General features: G+C 38.2%; 2 protein-coding genes across 4 annotated transcripts in view; one reads left to right on the forward strand and one right to left on the reverse strand.

Moving 5' to 3' along the window:
- The window catches only part of usp13 (ubiquitin specific peptidase 13), a 43,342-nt gene extending 39,494 nt beyond the window's left edge, over nt 1-3,848 (forward strand). For all 3 annotated transcript variants that reach the window (XM_059340552.1, XM_059340553.1, XM_059340551.1), the window contains exon 21: nt 540-3,848. In XM_059340552.1, coding sequence (XP_059196535.1) covers nt 540-636 — 97 coding nt within the window. In that variant the 3' untranslated portion in view covers nt 637-3,848. The remainder of the gene's footprint in view (nt 1-539) is intronic.
- Nucleotides 3,849-4,349: 501 nt separating this feature from the next.
- Nucleotides 4,350-11,603, reverse strand: part of pex5la (peroxisomal biogenesis factor 5-like a) — a 108,897-nt gene continuing 101,643 nt past the window's right edge. Inside the window, exon 15 of the mRNA XM_059340554.1 lies at nt 4,350-10,722. Coding sequence (XP_059196537.1) covers nt 10,521-10,722 — 202 coding nt within the window. The 3' untranslated portion in view covers nt 4,350-10,520. The remainder of the gene's footprint in view (nt 10,723-11,603) is intronic.

The following is an 11,603-nucleotide window of genomic DNA, read 5'->3' on the forward strand; positions in this document are numbered from 1 at the left end:
AACTCACTTATACAATGATACACAGACCCACAACTAATTATGGGAGTAATGAAAAATATATCTAGATTGACACAGACTAAATGAGATGGTATGTGGTAGGAATGTACAGCAGAAAAATAAAATACATAACTGAATGGACTCAGTGGAGGCCGTGGCATGACATAACTACAGTTTCCTTATTTTTTATTCACTCAGTTCATTGTGGTCCAAAACTGACGGCATATTGTTCATCAGTGTGATGGACTTCCCTGTCACTCACAAATGTGTCTGTTTTTAATCATCTTAATGTGTTTCCATTTCAGGAAATGCATTTTCTAAAGAAATTAAATTATTATCAGTTTTTTTATTAATCTTTTGCCACCAGAAGTCTGAAAATGAATTATTCAAAATCACAGGGACAGTTTTTTTTTTTTTTTTTTTTAGACTGAATCAAAAAAATAAATTGACCTATTTCGTCTGTTCTCATAGCAGTCAGATTTGAAAGAAGTGACACTTTGAAAGCATTTCACACTCACAGAAAATATTCTCTCTTCCTGCAGGTGGGTGATCTACAACGACCACAAAGTGTGTTTGTCAGAAAGGCCTCCAAAAGACTTGGGCTACATCTACTTTTACCATCGACTGTCGAGCAGTTAAACTGAAGTTCCCGCCCCCCTCCTCCACCGTGCAACCAGTCTTTCTCCCCCGAAGACTGGCGCACAACTTTAAGAACAGCCACAGTGAAAACGATGGAAATAACCTCTCAGACCAGCTGCTCGCCTTACTGTGATGTCATTCAGGAGCAACCAGGAGCCCTGGTCAGAAAAGGAAAGCAATGTGCTCTTTGTGCATTTGTGTATGTTATGCTTTAAATGTATATTTCAGTGTTTATGTTTAAGAAAAGACATTTTCTCGGCCGTGTAGTTACAGAGGGATGTGTGCAATTTCCACTTCTGTACACAAAATAATGTCACATATCAAATCTCATTGTTCCTCCTCTATGCCTTCAGCTACTGTGCCAGTGTTTTCAAAGTGGTACATTTTATAAATGTACATTGAAATGGCTTCACTGCCAGCCCTGAAATGCTCTGAAGCTGTAACAACAAACACAAATTCACCGCTGCTGGTGGCTCTGCATTTTACTTTGAAATACAAAAGAATGTTTTTCATCCCCGGGAAATTACAGAGATGTCAAGAATTTAAATGTTTTGGGTGGACAGTAAATTAAATTACCAACAAATGGTATGTTGAGACTGAAGCAGGGCAACCAGAAAGCCATGAACAGGTGTTAACTGGACTGTAGTTAAAAATACAGTATTACTGGTTGAATAATGGCACAAACCTGCCCCAGTTCTACCGCGAGATGACGTGCAAGTTTGTCCCGTTTAATGAGAAACCTTCTGAGGTTTCTCTAGCATTATCAAGACAGAAGTATTTTCCTTCCCTGAAAGCACTTTTTAACTAAAACAAGTTCATATTTCGCAGCTGATGGAGTTGAAGTGGACTTTTTTATTCACCAGCTTCAAAAGCAATTGAATGTGACATCTTGAGTTTCAACTTTAGTCCTGCTGAACCTGTAAATCCTTGAAGTGGCCATTAGTCTGTAAAGAGATGACAGTATTTCATAAAATTAATGCCTAATATAAGCAGCGCTGTGCTTATTCTAAGATCGCTATTAAATCCAAAGTGCAGTCTTTGATTCACTACATTTACTCCAAATTGCAAGAATATTTCACAGTAGGCAAAACTTGAACTCTCAGCTGCAGCCGGTCCAGTTTGGTTCCTTTATCACTCTGACAGATTCAGACTGTGACCCAAAAGTTAAAATGAATGTTTTCCTTCACCTGTTGCCACGTTTTACAGGTCAAAAAATTCAGTTATGCATCTTAAGCAATATATGCAACTACAACCAAACCCACTGTATGATAAAAGCTGTGCAGTGACCTGTATCTGTTGTTGGTGCAGTGCTGAATGTATAACTCCATGGTGCTCACTGCAACCAAAACCTCCTGTTCAGCTTTAAACCACAGTGAACGTACAACTGGCCCTTACTATCAATAACCTCGTACTGGATTATCCACAGACTCTGTACTCTTCTCATTTATCTACTCAGTATGTTCATAACGTGCCAGACAGATTTTCAACGTACATATTATGTGGTCGTGAATTTGCAGCCTCTGACTGAATCTTGTTTTATCTGTTGCATCTCATATGGGCAGTGTAATATATCATAAAAGTGTTGGTATTTTGTCAGCGGCACAAACACTTAATTCCCTGGCATGCGGTGAAACTGTCTCAATTATGCACTTTTGGGTGCATATTTTAAAGGGGAGTTCTGCTGAAAATAGACTTTCTGAATGTTTCAGTATTCTGCAAAAATTGACGGCTTCTTAAAGATATACTATGCAGGACCCACTAGAAGTGTGTGGTGGTGTCTGTATCTGCAGGTATGCTACCTCCAGCCTGTATTTTCTCTTTACTTTGGGCACAAAGCTACAAAAATAGCAGCCACAGCACTGAAAAAAAGAGTCAATCTGGAGTCACTGTCATTGAGCCCAGAAGGAGGGGCCAAGTTTGAATGTAATGCTCACCGTTGGAGATGATTCCTGCATAGTATCTTTTTAATATTCCCATTTTAAAATGTTTTTGAGGCATTACCTCTCATGTTCAAGGAGAGCAACACGCTTTGATATCATTCCCTAAACGGGTTGAAAGAAACAAAAAGAGATGTATTTTACTGCACATCTGATAAACTGGAAGATGAAGAAATATGATTGTCTTAAAAAGCATCACCTGAAGTCGTTGAAAGCTGTTTTTTAAGCACAGTCACAGTAGTTCTACCTCAGGTTGTATGAGGAAGATATACAGTGTCTGCACGTCTCCAGTTTGGAGAAGACACGGGAAGATTGACAGGGAAGCTAAGCAATGTACTGCTGTGGTTGGGAACAGCAGCTAAACATATTTTAGACACCTAAAACATCCATATTATTTGAGTGTAGGCTATATAGTATTTAGAGTTTTTTTCACCACTTTTTGTCTTGTAAGACAGCTCTGTTTACGTGGGGGAGACTGAGACCATTATCTATCGAGGCAGGGTTAGAAGAGCAACTCTTGTGTTCAGCAAGGCAAAATTTACTGTATTTGTCAATGAAGTCTGGTGGTTTTGAAGAGAGCATAGATAACAGACTCAGTTCCTTGTCAGAAAAGGTTGTCTGACGGCAAGGTAAAGCAGTAAAAATATTAGAAAAATAGTGTACACTTATTCTAATTTTGATTTTTGATTTTTTCTATTTTTAGCACCCGTCCACAGCGGTACATTGATTAACTTCTGCGCTGTTTCTCCGTTCCTGTAGGTAATACACTGACTATGGATCATTAACTCATAAAAACAAACACAAATAAATTTAAACTATTCATTTCACATCTTTACCTCCAAAGCACTTTGAAATACATATCCATTTTACAGAATAAGTCTGTATTTCAGCTGTGCTCCCCTTTTACAACACTGTGCCTGGACTTCTCTGAGCAGAACTTTGGTTTTATTATGTCTCGACCACTCATCTTTGTCAGATACTACTTGATCCACTGCTGCAGTGTTCATTGTCTATGCAGAGGGGAATTCGAAAAAAGGTCTCTATGCAAGTCTTGTGTTTCTGCCGTTCTGCCTATAAAAAGTTTCTTTTGTGTCAGAAACCAGATGTATCCTGTGACGTGTAATCATTGTCTCTACTCCTCATCATCAGTGGATGGATGATAAACTCGTCGTCTTGCTTCATGATGTTTAGTCATAAATGTCTTCCGATATTCTGTGCAATCAATTTTATTTCTTTGCACCTTTTGTTCCCTCCATCCTCCTGATTATGTTATTGTCTTTCTGTTTCAGCTTTCCCTCCAGCTCGGTCTCTTCCATTCTTTTCTCTTTGTTGATAAAATGGTTCAATTTGTCACTAAAAAGGCTTATTCACAGTCAGCATGTGCACTAGACGTTGACATTTAGTCATTTGGATTGTACAATTGTACTTTTGTGAGTTGTATTCTCTCTTTTTTTCATTTAACTAAATGTCAAAAAAGGTTCTTCACTTGTTTTTACTCTGTTGCCTTTTTTTGCAAACAAGTTTGTGCCAATTCTGTAGTTTTCATTACATAGATTTCCTGAAGGGATTATTTTAAGTTGACTTTTGTAATGTATGCGTTTATCCAAATGTGGCTTAGTTGTATGTGAATAGAGTCATAACAGTATACTCAGTGGCACTGTTTACTGACGATGTTTGGATAATTTAATAAACTACACCTTTGTTGAGACTCTTTAAGAAGAAGATGCTGCAGTTCAAGTGTTTTCTTTTAGAGAATAAATACACAGGAGCACAGAATATATAACAACAGTTTATTTTAAAAGATTACTTTCATATTGTACGTTTCAAAGGTGCTAATGCCTTCCTTGTGATTATACAGGGAGAGTAATATGCATTATAGTAGGTGTTTCAGTAAGTAATTCATACTGTATATAAAGTATATAATTTCTAAGTTCATTCATCAAAATATCATTTTATTCATACGTTTGATGCATCGATAAATAAACCGGCACAAACTGCCTTTGTACACATGTCGAGTTAAAGGAGTGAAGAAAGAAATGTACACAACATGTACTGATAACAATCATGAACCCCAACCAATGATGCTGTTCATAACATTTTATAAATGTTTAATGCAGAAGACTAAACACATCTATAAATTGTTATTACCACCACAAAGCCATAAATGCTTTATAAATATGGAGAGTTTAAATTGGCAGTTATATTTATTAATTAGAAATTATTGTTGTATACTGCTGGTAAGTGCTGCAGAAATGTGATATAATAATGAATAATTTAAGGCCATATTGTCTGTACTGCTTTTCCATCATGCTTTCATACTGATCAAGAAGCATTAAAACATATTCTGTGTGGTGTTATTGGTGAATTCTGCAGAACATCTGAATTAAGACACAATAACATAAACAACACTATGAATACATTTAGACAAAATGCATTAACATAATAATGAAATACTGACAAAAACAAAAATCAATATTTTTTAGAAAGGTCTCAGTATGAGATGCTATTTCATTCTGCCTCTTTTCACAATAAGATGGTTCACTGCAGATCAGTTTTATTGATCATTCCAGCAGTTCTTTTTTTATTTTAAAGTGTCTGTTTTTATTTTACAACACCCTTTTCGAAAATGACCTTTTTATTTTGCAATGCCGCCTTTCATCTCGATGTCTTTGTCTGTCAATCAAGACCAACAGCTCAGAACCATATGTCATATGGTATGAGTCATAACTAGCTGCAATAAAATAAAACTGACCTGCAGTAGGTTTTTTGTTGTTATTTATGTCATTTTGGGCATCCATATACGAAGCATTATGAACTTGGTACAGAACATAATTGATTTAAATGTTTTTAAAGAGACATTAAGCTTCACATCTGCTTGCAAAACTAAGGAGCCAATCCAGTAACAATTAATAATTTATGAATGTGCACAAAACCATTTATTTGTTATAAAGTTGAGCAGCATCAAGTTTCAACTCTTAAAAGCAGTTGGTAACAACACAGAGGCTGGGGTTACTGAAAGTGTTATCAGTACATTTATAATTTGTAGAAGCCATAATTACAAAAGTTCTACAGAATATAACTATGATTAGCCAGTTGTAGCAATGTACCATTATTCAAGCTCAAGTATTGGCATGTTCGGAAGAGATCACACCGATTCTCTGCTCGAGCTGCACACACTTGCTCATTCTATGCAAGAAAAAGCATCTTGTGTCGAATATATACTGAATATGTACATCACTTTTTGTCAAGGTAGCAGATTTTAAAAGTGCATTGTAGAAATATTGCAAGGAAACCTCATGATATATTCCATTTTATAAGTTAGTGGGAGCAAAAGAAAGCACTTCCATGTATTTCATGCATACAAATTAAATCAGCATTCAAAAAAATAAATGTAGAGTATCTGGCATGCGATCAACCTCGATCTGTTCCTCAGGAGCATGCGTTAAGCTAGGTCAGTTCACCTGAGAAGGTACGGTAGGTAGGTTCTACAAAAACAAAACTGTCACCAGGCATCCTATCTCAATGCGCTGCAGTGTGGCGTGCACAGTAGATTTTTAAGCCAGCAATTTAAAGGTTTCTTTAAAAAAATAAGGTTCTCATCTTTAACACAACTACAGTATCTTGAAATGCAAAAAAGCGAAGGCCTACAACCTCATAAGAAAACTAGAGTTGATTTGGAAATCACCATTTACCAGACATCATGTTTTCAGTCTCTACAGTCGACTGGTGACACAAAAGACAGGCGGGAGGACCAGGGACAGAATACGTGTTCATATTTAAAAATGGAGGAATACTGGCCTGAAGAATTGCTCTCATGTCTCTGAACAATCTCTAAGGGAACTCTTGTAGATAGATTGGGTTTATGGCTACAGAAAAGAGGGTGAAAGCTGGTATGAAAGGTGCAGGCAGTGTTAGCACATACACCATCACTCAGTCTGATGGATGTCAGCAGAAGCAAACACTTGGCTGAAACAGATGTTCAGTGGGAGCCTCTGAAATGAGCTAAATGTAGCTGTTCAGCTGTAACACAGATGCAAGAAAGACAGAGTCTAAAGGCATGCTAGCAGCTAGCAGCTCTGTGAGGCTGTACCATAGACGTTTAATGAACAGAATGGACATTCCCATTCAAATAAACATAGCAGGTTGGTCTTTTTTATGTTTATGTGATCATTTTTTGACCAGGATGGTGAAGGCAAGACTCGCCCTACTCTCCCTCTGATTGGCCGACTCTGGTATTCTTGCCCAAACCAACCTCAGTCCTCATGCCTAAACCTAACCAAACAAATCAACAAGTTCTAGCCTCAGAGACAGAGGAGGGTTGGTAATGACTTTGCTATCTTAGGGGGAAAATGGCTTTGTCATTGCAAAGAACTGTGACCATTATAGTGGATAAATTTCCATATAAACCTACTTGCGGCAACTCACATGCTCAGTGAGGTGAGGTACGGAGTGCTGAATTGAAAATTTAACAACTTTAACGTAGCATTAAATATGGCCAAATTAATAAGCTGGTTGACTAGGTAGCCATCTGCTAGTTGTTGTTTTTTAAAGATATTTATTGGGCCGTTTTCAAGGTTTTATTGATAGTGAGAGACAGAGGGAAAGGGCACCAAGTCGGAATTGAACCCGGGCCGCCCGCTCACGAGGACAATGCCTCTATGGTATGCACTCTACTGGGTGTGCCACTGGGTCGCCCAGCCATCTGCCAGTTAGCCAGCTAGCTTGGTAATTCTGGCAAGTTTAATGCTAGTCTGGTTACAGAAAATAAGCCGGCTGGGTCTAACAGTCCGCTTCCTCACTAGGACTAGTCTAAGGAGACTACTCGTCAGGAGAGGAGAGTGGATAACTGCCATCTGTTTTATAACAACTACCAACAATCACTATTTTCTTTTAAACTAGTCAAATGCCAACAACAGCCAGTTCAATGTCCGTCCTAATTCTATTCCTACAGGCTGTAGGACTCATAATGACTGATGTCTCACAGATATAATGTTCTTCATGTTCAACACCTTAGTTTGGCGTGCGTGTACTTATAGTTGCTATTTAGCAGTAAACTCACTGTTGAGAATGTCTCTAGTTCTTATTCGGCCATAAACAATATTATACGTAAAGTTATTGGACATATTTCCCAAGAAATGGGAACACCAACGTTTTTAAAACTCATCCTTAGGTATTCCAAATTCAATGGTGATCCATTTAATAGATATTTCAGTAACAAAAGCGAAAGTCATAGGATGACCAAAGTCAGCGGGAGTCATTCACTGATGAACATAAATCTCTGAACCAAATTTCATGGTAATCCATCAAACAATTACCGAGATATTTAACTCTGAACCAAAGTGGTGGACCAACATTTCCATCTGTAAAGCCATGCTGCTGTTAGCATGGCTGAAAATAACTTATCCAGTAATTTATCAATAATTAAATATTTATCAGGATATGACTACGGTATTTATTATTTCTGTATATATATAAAAGAAGCTACACTTCCAATTCTTTTACCATAATAAAATATCTGAATACATTTGTGCATTCACTTCTGCTTCGGCCTCATTGCCCTTGCCATTGTGCAGTCCACTGTCAGCCCCCTCCGATGCAGATTGTTCGTGGCACGCACATATGTGCTGTGTCTCACTGGGCTCCTCTGCCTCCTTGATCTATTAAACATCATGGTTGGCCACAGAGACTCTCTGCCAAGGTTTTTTTTAAAGTATCTGCCTGCAGTTGCTACTCATCTGTTTCAGACTGAAATGTCATTCTGCTTGTTATGTTGAAAGTACGAGTGGATAACATATTGATGTAACTGGTTGGACAACAGTTTTGTTTTCTTCCCAAAGTGCATCTAAGGTGAGTTTCAAAGAGAACTTGTGAAACATATATCTGATCGCAGAGCCTGATGTATGTTCGGCAGGTGCGAGGTCATATGGCTACTCTAGGGGTTATAAAACATGAAGGCTACACTTTTCGTGGATGCTGCTCTGCTCTGTTCAGAATCACTGACGGTGTTTCTCTCCTGAAAAAGAACACTTGTTTTTGTTCTCCCCCAGCTTCCTAATGAAACACTTCTTCTCATTCAGACCATGACATCAAAGGCTGTACAGTTTGGAAGATGAATGGCTCTCGTACTGGTCTCTGCTTTCCCCTGATAGCGTTTTTTCAAAGCACAGAATCGCCACTTGCTTTTGGTCCACTGAGGCAGACGGGGACAAACTGACAATTCAGACTGGCAACATAAAAAATGACCTTTTGCATAGGATCTGAGAATAAAAACCCACTTTTTATAGCATGCCCAGACTGTGGACACGCCTGATAAACACAGAGGTGCTGAGCTATACAGAACAGCAGATTGTCTATCATTTACTCTGTTGCACGGCGAGGAAAGGGATGTTCACTTTGCAGAGTGACTTTCAAACTAGCATGAATGACTCTAGAGAAGCCAAAAAAGCATATTTAAAAGCTTTACTTCTGTGGTGGTGCTGAGGAATTATCTGCAATAACTGGCTTCATACAATCACGTCTTTTTTGTGGATGATAACTTAATGTTTATGTGTGAACTGAACTTTGCACATGGTAAAATAAATAGCTTTTTTCTGTAGCATTCTGCCCGAGCTTTCATAAATATTTAAATCATGCATGATGGCTGAGGAAGGCTGATTTAATTAACTGTATGAGCTCTGTTGCCTGCAGGGGAGCAGCAGAGATACAAATGACTGCATTAGAAAATACTCCAAGCTTCCTTAAGACTTGACTTGCAGCTACACATCTATTACCTGTAATGCTATTATACTGTATTGAAATGAATACAGTGGAGAAAATGAGAGTCAGGCGTGTTCATCAAATGCGAGGGCTATTAAAGCTATCCCACAAAATTAAAGAGCTATTTTTAGACCTGTAAGAACTTTTGTTCATATGAAAAAAGTTTCCACACTAATGAAGGTTTTACAGATCAGTGCTGCCCAGCTTTCGTGTGTGTATTTCTCCATCCAGTCAGCATAAAGGGAACAAAGAGAAGCTAGGAGCCAAAACAAAAAAACAACAACAAAAGAAAAAAATGAATGGCTCAGAAAGCTTTCAAGTTCAGAAGATGGCAGTTATTTAAAGAAATCAAAACCAGTCTGAAAATGGCTTAGTGTTTTTGTGTTGCCATAAAAATAGTATAAATAAATATTGTTGTTCGCATGCATTGGAGTAAGGCTTTACAACCTGGCTTGCACATTCCACTTGGGTTGAGGAAGTTATGTTTGTCTGAAGTGCAAAGGGAAAACTTCTAAAAGTATGTTAATTTTAAACAAGAATCCATTTATGAAAATGCTTATTCATGCAGTATCATTATTCTCCATTGAAAGAGGATGAAAACAAGCCAGGAACAGAATTTGGAGCTCCAGGTCACACGGTGCAGTCTTTATCATTTGCTCACTAAATCCATACTTCAGGAGGGCGAGACAGTCTTGAGTCTTTGACAGTAATTGGATAACAAAACATTTTTTTCCTCTCTCAAAACCTCATCTTTTCTCTGCAAACAGCATGTGAGGGCTCCTCTGTGAGATTCTCAAGCAGTCTGTCTGTCCGGCTGTCTCTCCTGGCTCAGCTCTGTTCCACTGGATGAGTCAGTTTTTAATTGATGTGTTCTCTAAGGCATTGCTCGTACAATCTTTGCCCCTCCTTGTGCTCTTCAGGGAAATCACAAATTGCGGTGCAAATCCATCACAAAGCAGTCACTTCAAGCACTTGGAAGAACCTGTCCTCAGAACCGCTCCAAGATACTTGGGCGAAAATATGACAACTTTGACGACTGTAGTTAATTTTGACGTGCATAAAAAAACACACTAATGTCTCTAACATCAGATCCGATCCATCCTGATGTGTGCACTTTGGGCTTTTGGCTGTTGGGTAGAAATCGTAGAGTAAGTGAAGGTCGGTGAAGCTATTGTCACTACCTTCCATTCCTCAAATGTCTAGGTTAAAGGCCCGCATGAGGAGATCCAGGTCCCCAATGTTCGCAGCCTGGAAGAGTTCGGGCTGGTCCATCATGGACAAAGCTATCCTCAGAGCAGCCCAGATGTTTCCAGACATCACCTGGTGGGACTGCTGGCGACTCCGGCTTTTCCTCTGGAGGCTCAAGGCAGTCAGGAAGTTACTGGCCGCCTCTCTGGGGAAGCAACAATAACAGAAATCAGGAACTGTTTCTATTCTATATCTATATCCTTGACTGTTTACCTTTATTTTTGTTTACCTTTTAATGCATTTATTGTATGTATCAAACACCAAGGCAAATCTTTTGTAAGTGTAAATGTACTTGGCAATAAACCTGCTCTGATTCTGCTCATAGGGATGAAGGAAATCTGTGCAAGTTTTTTTGAAAGTGCTGCCCTTTGAAGAAGCAGAGAGCTGAAAAGATAGAAAGTCCAAAACCTTTGAACCATTATAGCTTTTTAGCTTTGCTTCTTAATCTACATTTACCCAAACCTCCTTTTAACTTAAGAGACAGAACAGAAATACATCTTTTTAATAAACTATGTGAACTTATTGACCCATTAGCAACCAAGCTAGCCTAGCAATTGAGTGACAGTTGGCAAGAAAGCTCAGAAAGCTACTGGGACTGACTACTGCTGGTCTGTCAGTTTAGATACAGTAGTTCACCACTACTCATGTAAGTACTCCCTCCATCATCAAGCTTTTAGCATTACCTTTATCATTTTTAATATTGCTTGGAGCAGAGGCCACAATATTGAAAACACCTGTGGAGATGTGCAGAACCTATAAATACATGCTGATTCCACAGCATGTGTGCAATCTGCCCAGAATTATAAAACATTGTTTCAGGAAAAAAAATTAGCTGTTATTATTCAAATAAAATACTTATTGCACATAGGTTTTTTATAGAGAGCATTCTGTATTGCACAGATTGCAAATGAGTGAAAATAGATGGTTGCTTGTCGAATAAATTGTTGTATTTTGTAATATGAACAATACATAAAAAAATCTATAAAAATAGGCTATATATGTATATATATACACACACACACTACA

This window comes from Centropristis striata, chromosome 9, assembly GCF_030273125.1.
Source record: "Centropristis striata isolate RG_2023a ecotype Rhode Island chromosome 9, C.striata_1.0, whole genome shotgun sequence".
Lineage (NCBI taxonomy): Eukaryota > Metazoa > Chordata > Actinopteri > Perciformes > Serranidae > Centropristis > Centropristis striata.